The 26906-nt window shown below is 32.1% G+C and overlaps 1 protein-coding gene across 1 annotated transcript in view; it reads left to right on the top strand.

Annotated features, from left to right (window-relative positions):
- LOC147073118 (lachesin-like) overlaps window positions 1–20469 on the top strand; it is a 178505-nt gene extending 158036 nt beyond the window's left edge. Inside the window, exons 7-10 of the mRNA XM_085945606.1 lie at window positions 3417–3427; window positions 6295–6465; window positions 8433–8680; window positions 20410–20469. Coding sequence (XP_085801732.1) covers window positions 3417–3427; window positions 6295–6465; window positions 8433–8680; window positions 20410–20469 — 490 coding nt within the window. The remainder of the gene's footprint in view (window positions 1–3416; window positions 3428–6294; window positions 6466–8432; window positions 8681–20409) is intronic.
- The last annotated feature ends 6437 nt before the right edge of the window (window positions 20470–26906 follow it).

Genomic DNA, 26906 nt, shown 5'->3' with positions numbered 1-26906 from the left:
GTTTGGTCTGGTGTATGATTTAAACTCCTCCGTAAAAAATACATGTTACAAGTCACTGATTTATAAAAATAATCAGAGACTGTGTTGATACCATGTTTTTTTATGTGACTGCATGGATTATTCTCCAGACACCATTTTGAAGTCGACGAGTGAGATGGTAGCTGTTACTAAGCTAATTTTAAAAACATGGAAATCTGCAAATTGTGGTTGTAAAAATTAGTGAGTATATGTGTTTTGATACCCTGTTTCAAGTTTTGTTATCGTTTCGTATTATGTAATGTTCAAAGAAATTGAAGTTATAACTTCTCCCGAGATAACCAATTCAATTTATTTATTTTTTAACATATTGTGGACATTATAAATTTTATGATTAAGATGTTCACAACATGACATGTAATATTATTATAAAGAATGAAAAAAAAGTAATAAAAGCGATAAAAATTGAAATATAAACATGTAACATATGAGTCGTATAGTATCAAAAGTAGAACTGTCGTAAATATATCGAAATTTAAATAAGTATGCCAAATTATTCTTCTGACCATAATGTACGTCTATTTCGAATATTCGAATCAAAATCATATCTGTGTGGTATAAAATTTTGATGGAAAATAGGGCTTGGTATCAGAATTAGAGCTGCTCAATACTTTGGAAACAAAAGTAGAACTGTTGAATTTAAATTGAATTTAATTTCTAAAAGTAGAAACATATTTCATGCTAACCATCTTCTTATTGTGCCATCCCCTAGCAGAGGTCGGCCACCATCAAGGCGATCTTATCTTTGTCGTCTGCTACCCGGAACAGTTCGGTGGAGCTGCACTCGTACCAAATGCGGCGCTGTCCTCTGTTACTCTTCCCATTGATCTTTTCTTGAATGACGAGTTGGGGAATACTGTATTTTTGTCATCTCATAATGTGGCCGAGGTATTGTAGTTTCCTGGTTTTGATACTACGTAGAACTTCTCAGTCCTTCCCCATTCGATTGATAACTTCAACATTTGTCACCCGGTCAGTCCAAGGAATTTTGAGGATGCATCTATACAGCCACATCTCGAAAGCTTCAAGTCTCCGTGACATCTCTTGGCTTAGCGTCCATACTTCCATACCATAGAAAAGAATTGAGAGTTATTATAACACTGAAAAACCCAACAAAACGATTTTCGTCATTTTCTCGAAATGATGAATAACGCACAGATCTACTTTTCATAATATACGACTCTATAAAGTAAATAAATTGTAAAGGTTACTATTTGTAAATAAACACATTTTAATTTCAAGGTGTTTTATCGTAATTTTCCTTGATTTCATTTCTTAGTTTTGACTTCTTGAATGTATTTTCTGTATATGAAATAAAACACTAACTACACAAGAATAACTCATGCCAACAACATAGGTATATCACTCGAATAAATTCCATATGCCCAAGCTGTTTTTTTTTTCCAGAATAATCATGATAATAATAATATCTACTAATGCAATCTTCCAAAGCGCTCACAAAAAATGATCACGTTTTATGAATACTATTTTTTATTTAAATTAACAGCTGCTGCTTGCGGACGTGATCAATTTGTGTCAAACAGCGCTTCTCAATCCAATCAGCTTTATTTGGATCACTCTTCCGACCGTATGCAAATCTATTTTCGTTTTGTTTGTTTCAAATCCACGTATTACAATGTATTTCGTAAATAAACCCAAATATACAATTCGCTTTGGTTAAAATTAGATCATTGGCCTGTTTTTCTACTAAAAAGTTTAAAAATAAATTCAATGATTATTTTATTTACCTATCATTATTTTTAAATAATGTCTATACATAATTTGAAGAATTCATTATTATACGAAAATCTTTTTGAAAAAAATACGACGCCCAACGAGACTCGAGCCCTTATCCACTGGATTCACGCCAATATGCTTTACCAATTAATCCATGAGCAATCTATATATTAATTAAATTCACTAGTAGACTCGATATAACTTGAGGTAACTACCATCACGGTCGACTGATGACCCGTAACTGCTGGTCGCCCTGACTTGCGACAATATCTAGGGATTTGAGGTAGGATGACCGACCATGTCCGATCCTAATAAGATCATATTATTATGGGCCTCCACAGTGTAGAGGTTTGTAATAACAGACTTTGTTTTTACAAGAAATGGATGTCAGCCACTTGCTCAACCTATTAGGTACATACTTTCACTCAATTGGAAAATAATATGTGTACTTGTCAGATCCAGGATTCAAAAGTGAGACTCACGACACTATAGAAAGACCGATGCTCAAGCCGCGCGGCCATCGTGGGTGTAATTGGCCCAACGAAAATATAATTATAATTAAATTTTGACTTTTTTGTAGTTTTATTTTTTTTAAATCTTATCTTTTTTACATTAGTGTAGGTAATTAAAATATCTAGTTCTGATAGTACTTTAACTTGCTTAAAATCTCCATTTTATCCAGACCGATGAACTTCACTGAACTAATTTTCAAGAAAAAGGCTTATGAATCTCATCAGAAGCGAAATAATAATAATTATTAATTAAACGGAAAATGTCCGTCTCGGGCCTGTTGTTGATAAGTTTGGAAAACGCTGCGTCGGCCGAATGTAAAGGACCTCATAAAAATAATTGCGCGGGAATTTTTTTCGGGGAATTCCTCAAGGAAAATATTTTTCTTCGAGTTAATAATAACGCGCCGAATAAATTTTCGCGCTCGTTTTTTTTCTTACCCTTTTATTGCCTGACCAATTGCTTCCACGTCATGAAATTAATAGTGGCGGGCTATTTATAATTCAGTTGAAATTTTCATTTTATTTCACGGTTTTGAAGTTTCCATTTTAACCCCCTTTATGCGTATATTATGATAATGCCAACAGCGGGAAACACTCTTAAAAAAACACAATGTTTATTTTAAAAACAAACATTTCACGTTATATTTGGACCGTCTTCTTGAGTGGTGGAGTTTTTTTTGTTACCTATTTACATCGCTTTGGTAGACAAGCTATGTACGTTATCTGTGGATAATAAAATTGTTTTATGTATTTTAATACTCTAATATATATATACTAAATACTATTAAAGCTAAGGACGTATCCAATAATCAAACTGTAGCGATCAATCACGTCGGGGTCACCACTTTGGGTATGAGGAAAAGGAATCATTGTGCGTCAAGGAAGAAGGGATCGTTGAGGGTGTAGCGGTCAATGACTTCGGGCCTTGTCAGCATTACTTCGACAGTATAAGAATTAGCAAGTCATTTAAACTGTCGCACAATCGTCGCATCTACAGTCAACATACTCTACACGCGTGACATTCTTCGATGTGATCGAAACGTTCGAAGTGTATTAATGCATAGGGCAGCTAATTTCTCAATTTTCATCAGCAATGACTCGCAATTTACCGAATATTCATGAATTTATTAGCGGGTTGATCAGCCATGGAAACTTCGCCGACAGATTCCACAAGTTTGGCTTGATAGTAGATGGGCCGGGTTTTACCTGCGGGCATGGCCACCAAGATGTTGAACACATCCTCTGGGATTGCCCGCTTATGGAACTCGAACGAGCGGAGCTGTTTGCCAGGGTCCATCCTCACACGGGCCCATGCACATGGAGATCTGTTAGCAACTGAGGCCAACTTTGCGGCATTCGAGAAATTTGCAGCGTCATAATATGGGAAACGGGATAGTCCCGACTCCTCTGTAGACTCGTCCATTTCAATTCGTGACAGTATGCGAGTACACAAGGCGCCTAATTTCAGCGGACAGCAGTCCAAAAAAAAATGTCTTTCTTAACTTTCTTCTTTAACCACTACGGTGCATGGTTGCAGCATCAGTCCCATGCGGCTCCGTCTCGTGACAGAATGTGCACTTAAAATCACTTCTTTCAGACACGTTTAAAGCGTCATGGAAAGCAGCCGTGCATATCCACGGCAATGCATATATGACGGGTGGTGGTGGGAACTTTAACGTAGTTGATCAGCTAGTCAGTCTAAATACCTTTTAGTATCAATCTTAATCGCGGTCCGATCAGTAAGCTTCGTATAAGTCGCTCCGCGCAACATCTCATTCTACCGAGATTCGGACCTCGGAACAATATCATAAGTATTAATTGTAACATAACTACTGTAACATAATCTTGTACCGACTGTTTACGCTGCAAATAAAACTCGCTCCTCCATCCATCGGTGCAACCACCAGATCACGACGTCTCCATCCACAACACAATGATCTCTTCTTTCTTGGTGGACAATGATGAACAATTACACCTCCAGATCATAAATTAAACGAAACTGGTAATTTTTGTGGGTGTGAATACGTTTTAATAATAGCATGTGGATTTGCATTAACTCCAAATACGACAATTATTGTTCTTATTTACAAATCCATTTAACCGAAAATTGCTGAAGATGAATCCCTGAAGATGATTTTTACATGAAATAATTATTGGTCTGTTTCGAGTTGCTCTAAAGCATGGGTGGCCAACCCGCAGCCCGCGGGCCGCATATGGCCCGCTGGGTATCAACTTGTAGCTCGTGGAGCAGTGAGAAAATAAAAATAATATCAAATGCTACCGCTAGATGTGTTAATTTTGCAAATTGAGATTTGATATTGGCTCAAGATTTTAAAAAGCACCGTGTGCTTTTTGCTGCATTTGTTACGCCATTTTCTGTAGACGTGAATTTATTACCAGGAAATTTACAAATGGAACATTGTGAATTATGTTGCGATGAACAGTTAAAGAATAAAATCCATCAGGTTGGTTTGGAAGAGTTTTAAAAAACATATTTAGACAAGGAGAAAAATCCTGAATTTTACAAACATGCTCTAATGATGACTTCGCTATTTTGAAACACTTACACGTCGTGTGAACAGCTTTTTAGTCGGATGAAGCATATCAAATCCCGAGTGAGAACACGAATCACTGATGTGCATTTGGAAACTGTTTGCATGTAGGAACAACCTCACTCGATATCGATATTGATGCACTTAGTTCTGCCACACAAAATCAAACTTCTCACTAAAATTCATTATTTTTTTATTATTTGGTTTATTTTTTATTATTTAAAAAAAGTCTAATTAATATATATAATATATATTTCTTTTTTATTTTGTTTTATAAAAAAAATCGGTTTTGCGGCCCGGTAGGAAATCTCATTTTTAGAATCTGGCCCGGCTGCTGAAAAGGTTGGCCACCCAGGCTCTAAAGCCTAATCAGCAAAATTTCGACGCACCAAAAAATGATCATTTGGTTAAAGTTCTTACATTAACTGTATGGCAATATTACAAATTGAATTATTAGGCATTTCCATAGTAGGTATCAAGTTATAGCTAACTTTGTAAATCAATTACTGCGACAATAATCTTTGTATATCTGTTCTCACTTAGCTAATAGCCTAATTATTACATAAGTATAAGTTGACAAAAAAATGATCAGTACATCATGATTGACCAAAAGAGAAGTATTCGATTGTAAGTTTTCGACCGAAGCACATCGCTCTGTGCTATGATTCACATTATTGTAACACTTGTACACATGTACTTACGCAATTTAAATAAACTTACATCCTTCATAATCACGACAACGACTTCTCATCTCTCCTCGTCACAACACCATTGGAGCCTCACATCGACGATCCCTAAAACTGTATTTTATAGTGAAAATTAAAATCATATGAATAATATTCCATGTAGTGCCATAAGAAAGTCCAAGTTCTTGAAAATGACGTGTAATTGATTGTTCTGGATTTTCATTTACACTGTGATTCACAAAATCGAAATTTTCAGCAGTACGTTTACGTTTTTGACAGGTTGGATTCTTAAAATTACAAAAATTACTATTTAACTCGAATTTTACAATTAAATTACGAATATTAAGCTATATAGGTCGATTACTTTGATCATAAATTTCACATAATGTCCGAAATATATAATATGAAATATATAAAAAAATAAAAGTAATGAGGAACTCAAAAAATAAAGATTTTACAACCATTTTAAGAACACCAAAAACATAAAACATTGATTATTTCAGAACTGTGTATTTGGAATTAGTGGCTTCTGCCTGTACGCCCACGATATATAGCGTATAAGCTGTGTGACTGTGGTTTTCCAAACAATACTGAATAGATATGTCCGTATTGGTTGGTGGGAATCAGAAAAAAATGTCTGCTATGACGTTTGAAAAATCTATAGGATTAATTTGACAAACCTTTATGAACAGTTTTGTAGGATTATTTCAGTGTATTGATTCCTATAAAATTAATATGCATCGTCTGATTTCGATTATTTTTTTTCCTTAGGTGAACAACTACTGCAAAGCCCGAAGTACGACATATCAGAAACTAAGATCGGCGACTATGCTATGATGATGAATGTCACCATCAAGAACTTGGAGAAGCGAGACTTCGGAGGCTACACTTGCACATCGACAAACTCACTTGGTCAAATGGACGGGTCCATCAGACTGCAAGGTAAATATCACTATTTTATTCATCTATTTTATTTACTAGTTGAGTTACGATAACGGTTAACGACAACTACACCTTAGAGCCAAGCCCTCCGCATGAGCCGATTTTAGTGAGTAATGTTTTACCAAGTGCATAGCCAACACGCCAGTGTTGCCATAATATAATTTATAAAAAAATCGCTTGTAAAATTATAACATTGGAATAAATATTCGATATCTGGCAACACTACGACACGCACACTGTCACACATATTTTCGAATAACCCAGTAAAGGGTCGCGGAGGAAGCGTGAAGGGGGCGAGGCAAATGCGTGAAAAAGTTCATCATGTTTTGAAGGGCAAACACATGCAATCGCTCTATCTATATTTTTCTATAATCTAAGCTTAGAGCTGAAAGTGCGGAAGTTACATTTTTATTATTTTTAGTTAATTATGCCGATTTAAATGTGTATTCACGTTCGCTTAATGCTGAAAATTTGGGAGTCCAATGTGACATGGTTTTCAAAATACCTATATTATACTATAGAACTGAAAGAGTGGATGTTCAATTTCATTCAAGCCATTTGCCCCCTATTCCAAGTGCCACATACGGAGTTTTAATCCAAACGCGAGTTAGTATTTTAACTAGATTAGCTGATAAACTATGTTAAAACTGCTCTCCTGCAAAATATTGAATATGTGACTTCCAGACTTTCAGCTCCATGGTACAGATTACTATTTTAGCAAAGTTGTGGTAGCGATGACTTTTACACATTTAATGTAATTTTATTTATTTATCATAATATTAATCTTCTACTGGAATATTTAATCATTTTAAAATATTATTTACACACACAAACACACTCGTATAATATGGTGCAAGAGCCTGCATTGGGTCCTGATGTCTTTCAGTTGTCTATCCCATTTGAGACTATTCTCTCATATTTTTCTGTAGTCGAAGATGCCAATCATCAATATTTTACACATCCTAGGCTCCGCCACAAAACTACTCTGACACAATCATGGCTTTTGTATTTCTCCAACATGTTGTATATTACTCCGTTTTCGTTTTGGACAGTTAACGTGATGCGCTTTCCCAGTGCTTAACATGTATGTCAAGTTGTTGGTTCATTACAGGTGTTGCATTAAAAAAAAATATCAGATAGCAGGCTCATCAAAAAACTTGTACACCTCATAATTGTAGCGACCTTGCCAGATCTCATCGAAGATTGGAACAAATATCTTCTGCATGTTTCTATACTCCTACTATCTGTATTTTTTTTTTAAATAACTGTCATTTATTAATAATTACGTATTTGAACAGTTAGTACAATACTGATCAAAAGAATAACATAGATTTTTGTAAAAAAAATATTTACAATTATTATTATGGAGATTTCTCAATAAATAATAAGAATATTTTCTTCCATAAATTTCGAGATTTTCATTTCTTGAGAAATTAATATTGAGAATCGATAATTACCCAAGAATTTATTATCAGTATTATATAAAAAAAACCCCCAGACATTGATTAACATTGAAGAACATTGAAAACAATCACAAAAATGTGCTGCCATACTACCTTAAACCAAAATTTCTCAAGATATTAATAAACCAAATTCCGATTCTCAAGAATTAAACTTTCTTAAATTCGAGGAATCTCATCCCTCAAAAATAAAAGAACGACTAAGAATTAAAAAAAATAGCTTCAGTAGCTGTAATGCATTACGATTATATTAACATAATTTCGAATTAAAAAAATTCAAATTTAAGACCTATGGTAAACGTTTGCTACTGTTGTCAAGTTGTATATAAGAAATTATCGTATCATTTTGAAACCTAATTTTTGCAGTAGTCGATAGGCTTAACACAGCAAATTCAACAGACCAGAGCCGATCTTAGCTTTCAACAGACACAAGAAAATATTCAAAGATCGTTTTGTTATCTTTTATAGTATAAAATGACATATTTCATAAATGTTTGTCTTTCACAGAAATAATCCTTCCACCAAAAACCACAACAACGACAACAACAACGACGACCACAACTACGGAAGCACCAACCACCACGGAAATCACCACAACCACCAACACGCAGAAAACTCGCAAAAAGCTTCCCACCAAAGCTGGCAAACAGCCCGATAAAAAGCTCACTAATCACATCCTCCCGCCGGATGACCTTGAAACGAAGGACGGAGACATGGATATATCTGGTCAAGGTCACGGGGAGAGGAAAGACAAGGTGATTAAGCCTACGTCGAAGCCTCAGTGGAGGGTGCATAGTAATTCTGCGACTCTGAGCTTTGATACGAGCTTTTTGAATATTCTTAATCTTAAGGGAGCTTTAATAATTATTGTTCTTATTTTAATTTAAAGTACATAAGTTTATAGAATTTATGATCAATACTTGTTATTGGATAATTAATAATTATGTACTATACACATATATGGATAATGTTATTTTATGTAATGTATTTTTGTTTATTTATTCATGAATATTACAGTAAAGTAGAATAACTATTCTTTCTACACATCAGAGCCAGTGTCACTTTCGTGAAAGTTACAAAAAATAAGTTCAGTACAGATGTATAGGAACTAATAATTAACGAAGTACATATTTGGTACAAGTCGGTTATGTGGAATACAGCGGCAAACACATTTAAAAAATAGGCGATATACTGGACTATTTGTTAGGTTAACCTAACCCAACCTAATCTAACCTAAACTAACCCAAACTAACAAATAATCCAGTATATCGGGTATTTTCAAAATGTGTTTGCCGCTGCATCACCGACTTGTACCAAAAAATCTTTCATGGATCGAACATGCATCTCTTGGGTATCGCACCCACGCACATAGTCCACTATGCTAAATGAGTCATACTTAATTACGACAAATTTTAACTATTGGCCTTTAAATACTCACTGAAGCGCTTCCCAAATTGAGCTATTAATTTCCGATCGGCTTTTGTATTTTAAATCAAAGTAGTTATTACTTTAATTACCAACCGATATCACGGATCACTTCTAGATTTTTTGTTTGTAGCTTACTTGAACTTGTTTATAATTTTTAATTAACTATTTTTTTTGGGAAGAGCTTCAGTGAGTACTAAAAAGCCAATAGTTAAAATTTGTAGTAATTAAGTATGACTCCTTTAGCATAGTGGAATATGTCGCACCATCGCAACTAAACTGCCACAATCCAAAAAAACGTCAAACAGAGAAAATCAGAGGAGTTTTTACCTTTCGCATTTTTGTACTGTGTTTTTGAAATATGTTTAGATATTGAATGAAGTTTTGACTTGAATTTGATGACTTAGAGATATGAAATTTTCGGTACATATACTATGAACGATAGAAAATGAACGTAGTAATTAACTCAAAACACGTAAATTTGGACTTGTGGCGGTTTAGTTGCGAGGGTGCGATGTACGTGGACGCGATACTCAAGATATTCAGGTTCGATTCCTACGGGTGTCTTGCTTTTTTCAAAAAGATTTTTTGTATTCGTTGTAATATATTTTCTCAGAAGTGTTTTCAAATTTATGTATGTTCATAAAAAAAATAACCACGAAGCCTAAAAGATCTTAAATTAAGTTTTCCCGAATATGTTCTTTGTTAAGTTAAAATACACTGGCTCTCCGATACCTACTACAGATAAAATAGTAAATAAAATAAAAGGAAAATTTATAACGTATATAAAGATCAGACAATAATAATATCATGTTCCTGAGAAGAGTGAAGTCGCTTCCAATTGAATAAATAATATTACGAAGCTACGATTACAATCTTAGAAAAGCTCGAATATGATATATTACTACGACATACATATATAATAATATGTAATGAAAAACTTTATGTTGACTGATAAAAATCTGTAAATTGAATTGTTTACGTTATGTAATATATAATTTATATTAGGCATATAATATAACTGAATATTTAGAAATTGTATAGGTAATGTTTAAAAGTCTAAATAAATAATGACAATAAATGAATTATGTGTTTAAAACAAATTTAATAATCATTAATAAGAACCTATATCATTTTAATAAAAAGTAGTGTAAGTAAATACAGTTCTCATATATAAGTAGTAAAGGCCTGGCCACACTGTGTGATATTGCGGAAACGGAAAAATGGCTGCGTTCACGAAACAGATTGGTAGAGCTGTACAAAACCAAGAATCATCTTCCTCTGTCTCGTAAAACGTTGATCTTTCCTTTGATAATAAACTGAGGAAAACTACCTATACACTTTTTCTCTAAGTTCTGTAGTTTTCGAGTTTTTGTGCTATGTAGAACTTCCCATTTCTCTCCCATTAATTATTAATGACATTAATATAATATTTATCACCAAGTCAAAAAAACTAGCTTTATGGTTATAATTTGTTACACAGTAGACCTGGATCTACGCCATTTTTAAAGCGACAGCAAGTAAGGCTTATTATAATACAAAAATACCAAATTTAGTTATATTCTATACTATATCGCACAGTGTGGCCACAATATATTATACGATACTTGTTAAATAGCCCAACGCATTATAACGTTGTAAAAAACACGTTACGGACTGCATCTCACACAATATGTGAGCAAAACGATTAGTTGTATCCATAGAAATATACTTGAAAACGTTTTGTCACAAACTACATACAGTCTACTAAGTTTTTTTCCTAGGTTACGGAAGATAGTACAATTCGTGATATTAAGCAAAGCATGATAATTATTATTGGACATATCGTCGGGCTATTTAACAAATACATACGAAATTTATTTTTTGGCAATTATTTGTATTTTGTCATCAATAACCATATTTATTGTACCTACAATGTAATTTAATCTACAAGTCAAAATGTGGCTGAGTTTATATTATTATATTTTAGGTGAATTAAAACATTTACCAATAATTGTACTATAAAATATTAAGTAGGTATGTAATATTACCATACTCAACAGAAACAGTCGGGGTAATGAAATGACTTTTCATATGAAAATCTTAGATTTATATAAAATATTGTTGTAGGTGAATATTTCAAAATAATATTTTATAAAAAAATCGATTAAGGACCTAGTAAATAAAGTTAACCAAAAAATATCATAAAAAATTCTACAATATTAGAGGCCCAGTGCAGAGTTCCGTTAAAGATAAGCACTGTACGTGAGAGGCTACGGTGAGTCCAAATTTGGTGAAAATAAGTAAAGTTAATTTTTCTTTATCAATATCATGATAAAATAATAGTAAACAACTGATAATGTTTTTAATAATAAAGAAAATTAATAAAATTTATTTGGAGGTAAATTTTAAAAACAGCATTAAATAAACTAAAAATATTTTGACAGCTAAAAAGAACACAAGAAAAATATATTATATTAGAAAAATATGTTGGTAGTTAGGTACTTTAAATTTCTAAGACAATTTGGCGCTGGGACAACTGGGCGCCGCACAATCGAATGAAATTCGAAAATGAATAGACTTTCGTGAATTATACGTACTTTTAAAATATACATTTTAAATTATTATGTATATTTAAATTATTATATTATTATTTAATACATTGTGAGAATTTAAATATGCACACGTAAATAATGATATACCTAATTGTGCATATTATTATGTTTACGTACCAATGAAAAGAAAGTTCTTTTATTTATATCCTCAGGCATGATAATTCTCAATCCGCAATAAAAAAACATTATATTAATAGAAAAATGAATTAAAACTACTTAGTAGTAGATAGAAACTGATTAAAATTCCTCGTCTACTTTCTGTATAAAATCGTAACGAACGTCTATTTATTTCATATGACAGTTCGGCGCCCAATTGTCCTGGCACCCAGTTGTTCCATTATTCTTAAATTGTATTTATTATCTACCAAAAATAACACCCACGATGGTCGATCTGTAATATAGTCGTAATATAGAGTCGTGAAATTTGGCGGAAAAAATTAAATGTTGTTTTTCAAATTGTGTTTTGACCCAGAGTATGGACGTAATAGATTGAGCAAGTGGCTTACTTACATTTCTCGTAAAAATATCTTAATAGAACCTCCACTCTGCGGATGTCCATAATACGATCTTTCTAGGATGGGACATGGTTTAAAAAATTAAAAAATAAATAAACGCGTAACAAAAAAATATTTTTCTCTGTTGTAAAGTTGTCAAAATGGACTTACCGTATTTTACCTATTTATATTGTGGTGGAAAAGACTGTTGATCAAACTAAAAAATAATAGTACACACTTAAGCAGTTATAAATGAGTTATTTTATACTTTGTATTATATTTTGAATGAGATAGCTCAAAAAATGCCAGAATACATGGAATAAGTATTACTTACGAGTACCTATGTTTTTGTATATATTACAAAGCGGCACTATTAACGTATATTATATAAATTTTATATGCGAATATACACTATTATTATTTCATAATATTTTAGGAGACGTTACATTATTACGTTGGAATTTCATTATTTACCATGTATTGATTGGGTGACTAGAAACTATTTCTCGTGAAATATAACTTCCAGTGCGTTGGTAGTGGTGCGTGGGTTGCCGAGTATCGATACACAAATGAAAATATTATTGACGGAAAGGCGCCATTTTTTTATTATTAAAACAAATTCTGGTGTGTTTATCTCACTTATCTGGTCGACTCGCATCGCCGGACCCCTCCTGAGCCCGAGCCTCCAGGCTAAAGCCTTGTCAGCCCCCACTTATGGGACCATGGACATACATATAAAAGTAATGGATGAGCCGGTAAGAATGTATAGAAATACTCGTGTTATTACAATTAAGTTTTGATGCTTTTTTGATCATTTTATATATAAAACATGAAACTTTATTAGACGTATTTATGTTGCCAAAATAGGCATTTCCTTTTTACTCACTGTAATGTTGTCAATCTCGTATGGTAACCCAAGGTGGCATCACCAAAACGGATGGCATTTATTAGCATGGTAAAGGTAAGGTTAAATTGACTTGTTCATAAACGTTGCTTTAACGTGACTGTGCATACTGGGCTTTAGTGTAAATATACATAGTAATTAACGAGATTAGGAAATTGTTATCCCTTACACAATATGTAAATGATTTGTTTAACAGACAATAAGTTTTATTGAAAATACACCATTTACAATGTGATATTTTATAGAATTACGGATTATTATCAAAATATCAATAATCCAAAAATATAAATAATTTATATTGTTGTCGTTTTAAAAAAAATAGTTATAAGAAATTTTAAGGTTTCTGTGATGTATATACAAAAAAATGTCTTCCGTTTTTTAAATATATTCCCATTAACTTTAGGTTTAATTTTAAGAAATATTTAAATGACAATAAATAAATGAATTTTTTTTTTATGTTAAACCATAATGATGTAACCATTTATTTTTTCTTCTAACACTGGTCAGTAACTGCAAATCACTGCATATATTGACTTTATGGTACACAATACAAATAATATAATATTATTATAAAAATCCATTTTTTTAAACAGCTATAAATCATTTAAATAAATAAAAAAACATACGTTATTTATAAAATGAACACTATCGATATAAATTTAAATTCAAATTGTTTTGAGTTTTGTATAGTTCCATTTAAGTAATTTTTGTGAGCGTTGTTTTGCCTATTCAGGCACTATGCACACTCACCAATGGCAAATACAAACTGACAACGAAAACAGTTTATTATTTTTATATATTATAGGTACAATTTAATATCAATATAATTATTTAGAATATGAACGGCCAAACAATAATTGCATTGTTTTTGGATATGAATAAAAGGGTACGTATTGTAACTGCCCTTGTAGCCCAGTACGTAAGGCGTTGGTTTTTCATCCGAGGGCTCTAGGTTCGGCGATTTCCGGTGAGTTCATAATATTATTTTAATGAGATTTTTTTTTAGGTTGAAGTTTGAGTATATGCAATTGTTTCACTTTTATTACCACGTTTTTATTAGCTCGTATTCTTGTTTGTCCGGTACAGATTTTTTCTTGTGCAGTACAATTTTTTTCTTGTTTGTCAAAGATTTTTAACTAACTTCCCGACTAGCTAGACATTTGAAACTTTTAGAATATAATAGAACACGACGACAATGCATTCTTTCAATACTTTTGGCCATCTTTAAGCAGAATTGAATTCATTTTCTGTTAATTCTGTTTTGTATGTTTTGGAAAAAATTCGTTAAAAGTAATTTTTACTACTCACTATTATTGGTTGCTAAGTGGGTCCTAACAACTAAATTATTAATATATACATACGTTACTATGGAAATCAATATGAAATGACATTTCTGTATTCTATAATATTTATTCAGTATTTCTATGAAGTACAATAAAAAGTTTTTATTAATACATAGAATTGTCAAGTTTATATGATTCAACAAAAATTTAAAAACGTGGTATATAAAAAGTTCTTTTTATCTTGTAATTATTAATAACTACATTTTACTGTTCCGTTACACTACTATCATTGGGTGTCATGGTATGATGTAATTTCACATATTTCTTGTGCTTGTAATAATATATACACATCTAGCATCCAGGCACCCTGTATAATGTGAAAATACAGGATACAATCATACAAAAATCTTATATTATTTTGATGGTTTTATATAAATAAATTTATCAACATAAAAAAGTCATACGTATTTTTTAGACCTTTTTTTACTATTTTACAAACAGATGATTTGTGGTTTTATCATAATGTCATATCAATTCATTTTAGTCACTAGATCTTTTTGTATTTCTGATGGTACCCTAAAAAGTTGACACAATCATAAATTATCTATAATAACGTATGACATTATACACAATTCAATCTTATAAATGACTACTTGATTATTTTGGACAACAATATTCTTACAATAACACATATCTTAACAAAAATATCATAACATATTTGAATACTTAAATAAAAAAAATATCATTTTACGAAATACACATTATTTTTTTCTACACCACTATCTTCAGAATATTAATAATTTGAAAAAAACATGTTAAATATACCTTTTTCGTGTAATATGTATCATTCAACGAAAATAAATTGTTTAATTGAAAAAAATGTATTGTCACAAACATATTATTATTATGTAATTAATTGTTTATCAAACTCGTTTGATTGACAAAAGTTAAAAGGTGAAAATGTGTGAATAAAATTAAAATAATAAAATTGTACAATTATTTATATTATAATTTTGTATTAATAGCATGACCCAACTATTAACGGAATTATTTATATTATAAAAAATGTTACAGTTCACAAATCGACTGTTTAATCTGCAAACCGGCTAACTCCATTTGGAAAAATTGTTATGTGGATCTATTCTATACTTATCGACCGCTAAAGTGATAAAGTGATAAATATTATCAAACTTAGGGTAGGTTTGTATCAAAATATTAGCACTTATTGTAACAATTACACGAAGCTGGTTTTTATTGATGCAATAAGTGCTATATTTTAACAGCACCTATCTTGCTGCAGTTAAAATATCGCACTTATTGCAACAATAAAAACCAACTTCGTGTAATTGTTACAATAAGTGCTAATACTTTGATACAAACCTACCCTAAGTTTGATACTATTTATCACTTTAGTGTTCGATAAGTATAGAATAGACCCACAGGAAGGAGAAAAAATTTAATAGAGCGGAATTTAACAATTTCAAAAAAATACACTTTAAAAATATGCTACATACACTATGAATAATTAAAACACTATTTTAGCTTCCCTTTTATATATAAATAGAATTTATATAAATAGCGGAGTCGTTCAATAATTATTTATCATATTGGAAATTTGGCACCTGCATTGTTAAGAACGGATAACGCATTTATTTATTGGTTTAGGAATCTCAATTTTTCTGGGATCATTGAAAACATGCTTTATAACAAAATGTCATCAAAATCTCATTTTTGGTCAAAAGTGCAGTTAGTTGGTTTGCAGATTAAGCAGTTGAAATGCTGCGTTGAATTGGAAAAGTCGATTTAAAAAAAATCAATAATCGAGGGTACTAGTTGCAAAGTCAGTTGCTTACATATTATATATTTATTCCGAGATATACACAAAAACCCGGATGCCTCATTAGTCTTAATATTTTCAAAAAAAATAAATAATATCAGCTAACCTGGATAATTAATCTAGTTGATGTGACAGACATTCTAATTGTCTTCAACCTAATTTCGAGGGCTTAGTGTCAAACAACACTATCTACAAAAGTGCAACTTTACAGGAGAGCCCAAAATCGTTATTTTAGATTCTTGTTACTCAACAAGGGAAATGTTTATTGAAAACCTAATGTTAATATTTTATAATTTATTGTGTATTGTGTATTTATCTTGCTTATGATGATGTTAAAATTTATAGGGATAGTTTTTAAAAAATATGAAAACAAGGGTTACTTATGTAGTTAGCGTTAAACTTTACTGACGATTTAATAAGAAATTAGAAAAAAATTACATAACGTTGTTTGACTATCATGTAGCCGTAAATGTAAAATAACGTTATCTCAAAAAAAAAAAAAAAAACATTTTTTGTAGATAACGTTGTCTGACTATAAGCACTCGATTTATGTCAGAGCAATACTACTTAATAGAGGGGGTATTCTCCGGCTATATGTACGACCATTTTATTTGTATATAACGCACAGTACCTACAACCTCATTGTATTATTATTAACCAGTGAAACGTTATACCATCATATTGCTTCTTCGTACAGCCACCACATTATTAAACACATCATAGCTAAGTCATATTTTATACTAAAGTTTAAAAAAATTCTATTGACCATGTCCTTTCCATATATGGTTCCCCATGGAGTGGAGGTTTGTAAACAGATTTTTGTTTTTACGATAAATGGATATTAGTCACCTACGAAACATATTCAGTCTATACTCTGACTCTAAGCACTAATTGATAAACAATATGTGTATTTTCCAGACCACAGATTTAAACCTGAGATCCACAAAATTATAAGCTAACGTTTAAGCCGCTTGGCCATCGTGAGCGTGAAAAAAAATATTTACCACTAACTTATATCTTGCACAAAAACATGCCAGCAATACTTACTCATTGTGTTTGTTCTAAGAGCATCCATCAAATTAATATTTACTGGATTCACGTCCTAAAAACCAATTCTTTCTTCTATTTCACTCTAATGCAGACTGCGGAGATTATACATTTGCCGAATTCTTTCTCTCTCGCACTTATGATTACTTTTTATTCAGGCCTTGGGCTGGATTTAATAGATAATAAACTAATACATATAATAATAAATGCACTTTAAAATGAAACTATTATGAACAATTAGATGTAAGGAGGCTTTGCAACTAATTCACTCATCTTTATTGTTACTTTTTTTACACAACTATGCCTAATATAAAAAATCATTACGAATTTTGTAATAATGTTAGACAGAAGAGTGTTGACAATACCTATTCTATATCTTCATAGTTATAAAAATCTTAGAAGGTATATTGACATTGGTCTAGTTAACCCGAAGTTAATTCGAACCTGCGACTGATCAAAAAATATTTAAATTTTTTATACTTACTTATTTAAGGACTCAATAGATTGGGTCGACGAATGGCTAACGAATATTATTTGTAGAAAATCAGTTAATATTACATCCACTTAGTGGAAACTCGTATTTTCCGCTTGTGAACATTATAATTAGTATGTGGTCCAGGGTGACGTATATTATGCCTATACTAAATACTGTTTAGTGCGTGCCCAAAATTATTTAAATAAATATTATTTTTAGATAATTCCGTTAATATGTAGATAGGTATTTTTTAACTAACGTTGCTTATTTAAATATTCAAATGAATAAACAATATTTTCCTTTTGTTTTAACTGCAATGTTGAATAAAATATAATATAGACTATAGATAATATACATAGATAATCTAAAAATTGTTTTTTTTTATTATGAAATAACTTAGTATTAATATTATTAAGTATTGTAAAATAATTAATATATAATGAAAGAATAATACTATTGTAATCGTTATATTATTAGGTATATAATATACTCGAGTGTATATTGTAAGTGTATATAAAGCAATGAACATGTATTATCCATTTATATTAATAATAATTGTTGTAACATTTTATCACAAACTGTTATGTAATCTGAGATACGATGACAATAAGTTTTAAATAAAGGAAAATATATATATCTACACACAAATGTGTTTATTTCTTATATTATTTATTTTATAAAATCACACAGAAACTATTTGTAAAACATATAAATAAAGAACACGAAAATAGTATTTAATAAAAAAAACCATAATAGATACGTACTTATATATTAATTAGTTGACGAAAAATAATGTTTAAGAAATCATACACTATCTCAGAATAATGATATATGGAGAGAGCCTATTTTTAGGTAAAATGAAGCCGTGTCTCTAGCGTATTTAATGCGCAGTAGAACAACGATTTTATTATTACCAACTTCACTATGAAACGTTAAACCATCGTATTGCTTCTCAGTACGACTACCAAATTTAAACACAACATACTTTACCATTCGACCGTTTTTAGGAAAAAGGGCGTAACCCACACAGAACAAATTTTACAAGAGAGGCAAAAAACGTTTTTTGAATGATTTTGGTTTAATAATAATAAAAAAAATAGTCACAGACATTGGGTGCATGATGATTGATGATTTGGTGTAATATCTTTTTGATCTACTAACAATTAAAGAAGTTATTACAGAAAATCATTAAAATTGAGGGTAAATGCTTTTTTCCTTAAATTAAAACTTAATCAAAGCTCAATTAAAACCTGAATTTAGATAATAAATCAGCATTTGCGGCCTACTTCCCTTTTATAGAACGTGTATTTAGTTGTATAAATTGTTAATATCTAATAAAAGCACTTTTCGAAAAATCGAGGGTTACGCCCTTTTTCCTAAAAACAGTCGATATTAATAATAATCTATTAAAATAACTAAAAATAATTACCACTAACTTTATATTTAATACAAAAACAATAAATTTCAGCAACACGCGCTCGCAGTTTTTAAATGCATGTAATCAGCCAATCATTTTATCCGGCGACGTTTTCAAATTTTTTAAATTCAGCGGTAGAAAATCTATCTTACTCTAACGCATAAGATATAAGTATGCCGAATGCTTACTCACTCGCACGTATGGCTCGTTTTTGTTCAGGCTTTGCACACTATTGTTTATATTCACATCGTAGACGCTTGCCCACAGAACAAAGTAATAAGATAGAAATGTAAAAACCATCTACATGGACCAAGGTTTTGAAGCAGGATATTTTATGAAGGTCAGGCGATAAACCCTTAGCTAGTATAACAAAGCGCGCCGACTGCCCTCAAATAGTGAAGCCACGTTATACATAACTACGTCACAAGCTTAATGCATATTATTATGGTACAGACGTAACGTGGAGATAACTAAATTGATCACTACACCAGTCAGTTTTTGGCAGGCGATAGTGGATTCGCTGCCAACCTCTACGAGCCTGGACTTGTTACCCGGCCAACATGTCCATGTGGAGTAAAACAACAGGATGCAAACCAGATCCTCTGGGAATGTTCGAGAATGTGCACCGAGAGGGAAGAGATACTTAAATTGGTCCAACCAGCTGTTGGGCGCAACTGGCCGTCTGATCTGGTCGCCACAAAAGCCAATTATATTGCATTAAAAAAAAATGCGGCGTCTTATTGCGGGCGTGAAAACCTTTTGTTTGTCCGTATTGTTTTAGATTTGTTTATAGTATCTTATATTTTTTCCGACCATGTCCGATTCTAATAGGATCATATGGGCCTCCACAAAGTAGAGGGTTTTGTTAACAGATTTTTGTTTTTTTGTTTTTTTTAATAATAATATTTTTTATATAATATATCATTAAATTAATTTATTTCTCTTTATATTCTCCGTGCCTCTCTCTCTCATATGGAACTTTTTGTTATATAAAATTACGTCTTTTAGTTACTCAGTCAAGGCTCACTTGAGAGCGTGGCGATCTTAGTCGTGGGTATATGCTCCTGAGAGATTCTCAGGTGTAAACGATTGCTGATGCTTCACACCCAAACGTAGGGCCTCGTGATACGCTCGATTAAGACCCAGTGTGGTGCGGGGCGTTTGGATTGGAAGGGTCCATGTCTGTGTTATTGAAAATAATATTTTTTTCACACAGCCAGTTACTAAGCCAGCACATCTTTTCCATACACAAAACTGCTCTCGGCCTCTATCGGCAGCTATCGAGGGTAGTGTTCTATTGAAGTATCAGCACTTAATATACAATAACTTACAATAAGTGATATGTTTTAACAGCACCTCTCCTGGGAGTGCTAAATTTTAGACGGCTAATTTATTGTAACAATTATAATACTTCGATAAAAATATATGAAAAACTACCCTCGATAGCTGCCAATAGCAATCTTGTGTATAGAATAGATGTGCAGCTCTAACGATCTGGAAGCTCATAATATACTTCAGTGTGCATGGTTTTAAGAAATAAATTTTTAACAAATAAACATATTATAATAAAAATGTGAGATAAACTCAAAACGAAATTATCAGTCGCTTTAAAAAGGCAATTAAACCAAAAACCCCTTTAGCATAGTTAGTCTATTGACATGTTGAATACTACAGTCTTCAAGCATACCGTTGGCACCTACTCAAATCTTTAACTGTTAATTTAATTTGTTGTGAATTTTTGAATTGTATTAATAATTATTGTTAATTTGGAGGGGGGCATGTTTGTGTTTTTGAAAATAATATTTTTCCCACAGCCAGTTAGATAAGCCAGTTTTCATTAATTTTGTGATCACTGGCATCCCTGGATTATTTTGTGACTAATGAAAAAGTAATTTAGAGTAAAATTTTATTTATATTTTCCTTGCAATGATAAAATGAATATTATACGAAAAATATTTAATATTAAAATTCTCGGATTCCAAATAATTAATAGAGATGCGATCACTTCAATTATCTAAAATTCCTCTGGCAAACGGAGCGTCACTTTGTTCTCGCTTAATCACCCAAACTTTAGGCCGGGGGCGTTGGAACATCTCACTTCTACACCCATTTGACGCCATTTTGCCAGTCACGAGAGATTTACTTTTTGATTTTGTATTATTTTGCGAATTCTATCTAAAGTACGCTCTGAGACACTTTCAGAACTCGGATTTTTTCAGGAAAGTAAACTTTTGTTTAATTATTATTGATGCTACCACGGATGTTGAAGAAATAAGATATTATTTTATGCGGAAGGATCTTTATGGGTTTATATTACAGGTTGAGTGAGTAAGTATTTTAGAGGAAATTCCTAAGTAAATATTAAATATGCACATTGTGTTATCTATGATAACTTTTGAAACAGCTGTGTTAAGCTGTTACGATCCACATAAATAATGAATATTAAATATTAATACTATCGGCCGAAGGTCCTTGATAGAATTTGAATTTAAATTCTAATGGATTTAAGTTTTATACTATTCCATTTGAGTCGTTTTTTGTGACCCGGGTTTCGCCTTTCGATATCTTCAGGCACTATAATATATACTCACCAGAAGGCAAATATACACTGACAACACAATTAACTCTAACTTATATAACAAATCAATTCAATAAAGTAGGTAAAAACTTTATCACATATCTATTAAGTCAAGAATCACAATAAAAAAATTAAGTATAACAAACAAATTAATTATCATGAATAGTTGAAGTGTTAAGTTAAAAAAACTCCCTACCTTATCAATAATAATACACTTGATAAGCGTATATAAATCGTCAAAACCTAATAATAGATCATTAGTAATTATAAAAAATAAAAATACTACACTCAAGAGGTGTAAAATCGTCCATTCTGGGAACAATGGTAACATATTGGGGATGAATGGAGTTAACTAATGAGATATAGGTATCTAAAAAACTACTCAAATGGAACAGTTAATTCTGTTTTATATGAAAAGTTATTTCGGAAGAAATTCGTAATTTTTTAAACTATTATTGGTTGCTAAGTGGGTCCTAGCAACTAAATTATTAATGGAAATCGATATGATATTTCAGTATTATTTCTACCAAGTACATTTTTTTTTTGATTGTTAAAGCTAGCCAAGTCAAGTTTATATGATTCAACAGAAAATTTAAAAACGTTGTATATAAAAAGTTCTTTTTTATATTGTAATTATGTTTTAATTGACTTAAGACTACAATATGTAGATAGTGTTTATAATTTTTTGAAATTCAATCCAAGCTCTAGTAGATAATAGTCAAAAATATTCGTTTATCTATGAAATATCTAAAATTATGCCATTAAACCATTCTTCTTCTTCTTTCACCCTGTCATGCCCCAGTACTGGGGTACAGGGAAAGCACAAGTTCGGTCCATCGCCAACTCTCGCGTCTCCATGCTATACCTACAGCGCGTAGATCACTTTTGTAGCACTGCTGGAGGATGAGTGAGGGCCAGCCACAGCGACGGAACCCTTGAGGCTGTACCACAAAGGGTAGGAAGCGTCGCACTCTCTGGCAGCATCCCGAACACATGTCCCAGCCACGTAAAGCTTCTCTTCGCCATTAAACTATACCTACATAATTTGTAATATTTTATAGATAAAATAATATTTTTTATCGATTATGGTATGGTTTAGGCAGGTAGCACTTAATGAATTTAAATAAACTGACTAACACCATATTATTTAATATGTACTTATTCTCAATTCAAGGACAATAAATGAGTAAAAAAAGTAATCACTATTTTGTCGAATCGCCCATAACATAACATAATATTAATACTTAATAGAAAATATTACACACGATTTTTGTATTCGAGTGTGTATATACTATATGCATGAGATGTTTTCAAATAATCTATATATTCAGTATATAGAATGTTACATTCTCAAACATTGTATTCTTATTCGTTGACTAAATAAAATAGTTTATTGAGTTATATAATGTGTTTTTGAAATTATTTTTGATCCCTCATTCGGCAGACACGATTCTTTTCATCAATCAAAAAACAAAGTTCACAACAGGTTTAGTCATAACAACTTACTTTCTGACTCGCGCTGAAACTTTTCAGACTTGTCTAGACATTAAATGACTTGTCAATAGGAGATGTATAAATAAAACATTCCACGAAAGGTGGCCCAAAAATAAGTGCCAATTGAAATTAATAATATTAAGACAATAATGACGAGTGTTCACTTTATTGGTTCGCACCGAATCCAGACTAAACTTTGAAAATATTTACTTTCCATTATTTCGTATTATTTAGGTAGAGTAAGTTAATTATTATTTTTTAATATTATGTACGTGTTTATAACAAATAGGAATTCCAATCCCGGGATCCCGAGCTATTTTCGATACATATGAATCCCGGGATTGGTAAACATAATCCCGAAACTTTCGGGATGTATTTTTTATCAATTTTTATGAAAAATAAAATTAAAACGAAACGATAACAGAAAAAATACTTTTAATAACAAATAACTACATTAGAAAATATAAACTGAGTTTGAATGAAGTTTGATTTATTACCCATGTGTAAGTTGCAGATTCATTTTATGTTTTCACATAAAATAATAAAAATGAGTAAGATTGGAAAAAATAATGCGTCGCACTTTTAACAGAGTAATACCACCATGATCTCATACGTTTTACGGCAGTTTCATATTCGGCTGACTAATAAGATTTATGAAGCGGAAAGGTCATACAGTATATACCATGATTTGTTTTACTATTTTAAATCTCGCTAACCCATTCATTAAGTCTTTATTATCAGAAACAGCAATCTTTTATGAAATTCACATTATTATTATTTATATTACAATATTATTTACTCTATTAAACTTATGTATTTCCAAGATTGAACGTACACAATATTAACAATAAATGTTTTCAATAGTATAAATTATACTAGATTTATTTTTGACCGATTTTATCAATGTTATTTGTATATATATAAATTTTATATTGGTATCATCCAATGGTACCCAAGAGGTAAAAAACTTCCGCAAGGTACCTAGAGGCCGCTGGATCGATGAAATGGATTAAGTTCAGCGTAAATACATGGCAACGCAACGCACAGGACCAAGAGTAGTGGAATCAGCTTGGAGAGGCCTTCATCCAACAGTGGATAGATTCAGGATAGTGATGGTGATGATAAAGGTTTTAAAAACAATGTGTTTTTTAATAATGATACGAAAAAAATAATGAAACAAATTTTGTGCGAAAGAAAGCACATGTAATGACACCAGCTGGTCTATTCTATACACAAAGCGGCTATCGACAGTAGTTTATAGTAGTATTTGTGTATTGAGACGGTTAATTGTTACAATATTATTTTGGTAACACATTATTGTAACTAATGCCCCTTACTTTTAGAGCGAGATTAGACTTATTTTTAACTCAATACATAACTATGATAAAGTGATAATATTTATCACTTTAGCCCTCGATAGCCGCCTTGTGAATAGAATAGTTATGCAAGGAATACAAAAATAAGGGAACTGAGTTACTCTCTAGATTTGGGAGGGTGTAATTCTCAAGTGCAATGAAAAAGTTTACGTCTGTGAAATGCGCATTCAATTTATTGGTAATATTTGACAGTAATGCAGCGGGATTTGTGTATCTCGCGTTTTATGACCTGACCGTCATTGAGTCGATAACCAAAGCTGGCTTCAAAGTCTTGGTCTATAGAAGCAGATTTTTGCAATGTGAATATCGCAAACCAATATCTCTGTCTGGAATGTAACAAGCTTTCTCTTAGGTATGCTTACATCTTCTTGGTCGTGCACTCATGGCTGAGGATCGTGACCACATTTAAATTTCGCCATCCTTTGAGCGACCAAGACTTTCCATCCTTCTCGATTTTCCGCTTCTCTCGGGGCAGAATGGATGGTGCCCCCCCAGTCAGCTCTTTCACTTGGCCGCTCCATCGCGCAGACGCTCTTCCTCTGCTTCGCCTTCCCTGGAGGCTACCCAAAACTACCAGTCTCTCCAGGTTGTTCGGTCCGCGCCTGACAATATGTCCAAAAAACTGCAGAATTCTGTTCAGACATCTCATCGAGAGCCGTTCCTTTATCTGCAGTCTCTGGATGATTGACTGGTTCGTCCTGTGCTCCGTCCAAGAAATGCGAAGCATTCGACGACAACACCACATCTCAAAGGCATCAATTGCCTTCCGTTCTCTTGCCTTCAGGGTCCACGACTCGACTCCGTATAGAAATATCGAGAACACTAATATTTGCACAAGCATCATTTTTGTGGCAATCGAAATTCCCCGATCCTTCCATATAGTGGTAAGGCGTGTCATCGCACTTTTTGGAATCTGTGTGCGCCTTCTTATTTTCGCTTCGCATCCGCTCTTTCCACTGATGGTCGATCCCAGATATACAAACTCGTCGACTGTTTCTAGGTTTTGGAGTGTACTTGGTGTTGGTAGAAGGTTGGCCCGATCAACAACCATTAACTTGGTCTTATTCCTATTAACAAGGAGGCCGTATTTGCGACTCTCCTCCTCTACCCGGTGTAGCAGCTCTGTGAGTTCTCTTTCATCAGCAGCGATTAGTGTGATATCATCTGCGAATCTTAAGTTGTTTTTTTTCTGGCCACCAATTGTTATTCCGCCTTGCCAATGATCTAGGGCTCTTTGCATTAGGTATATGCTCTCCATATATATTGAATAACTGGGGAGATAAAACACATCCCTGACGAACTCCCTTCTCGGTTTGGAAACTATCAGAAAATGCACTATTTACTCTTAACTTTGTGTGGCTATTGTTATAAAAGTTTTTGATAAGACAGGTAAGGTGTGATGGAACTCCCATTTCCAGAAGTACCTTCCACATACAGTTCCATCTTACGCAGTCGAATGCCACATGATAGTCAATTAAGCATAACATCATCATGCTTACATACTGTAGTTTAAATGCTAGAAGATATCAGTATTTGGCCACGTATTTTCTTCGACTTATACGTGGCGTAAATGAGAACTATGTCATTATTGATGGTATTGACTTGTGTGTTCCTAATAACTTAGTTGTTTGTTCTCCAAATGTGCAGAACTAACCCGTTGGTGATGCCAATTAGGAGAGCAATAACTATGTTCAACTTAATTGCATCGGATGTTGATATATTCCACCTATGTGAGGATGAGTATAGGTGGGCGTTGTTTAATACATTCCTAAAATAGGGTCCACTTAGCTCATTCGGTGTGCTTCCATGCTTTATAAATTTATAATATTTGTACCTATTTACTTTTCACACTTTTTTTGATACTACATAATATATATATTTCTTCTTTACACTGTTTTAATAATATTTATTTGTTTTTAAATGTTATGTTGTGAACGTCTTAAATTTATAACTAGTAATGTTCACCGCATGTTAAAATAAATAAATTAAAAATTTTAAGCTTTTATTATTTTTGATTATTTAAATAATTAGTGATCTAATGACAATTCTAAAGATTG

Source organism: Rhyacophila brunnea, unplaced genomic scaffold, assembly GCF_057557595.1.
Source record: "Rhyacophila brunnea isolate RB1 unplaced genomic scaffold, BYU_Rbru_1.0 scaffold_18, whole genome shotgun sequence".
NCBI lineage: Eukaryota > Metazoa > Arthropoda > Insecta > Trichoptera > Rhyacophilidae > Rhyacophila > Rhyacophila brunnea.
The sequence above is the reverse complement of the archived record's forward strand: the minus strand, read 5'-3'. Positions and strand labels throughout refer to the sequence as shown.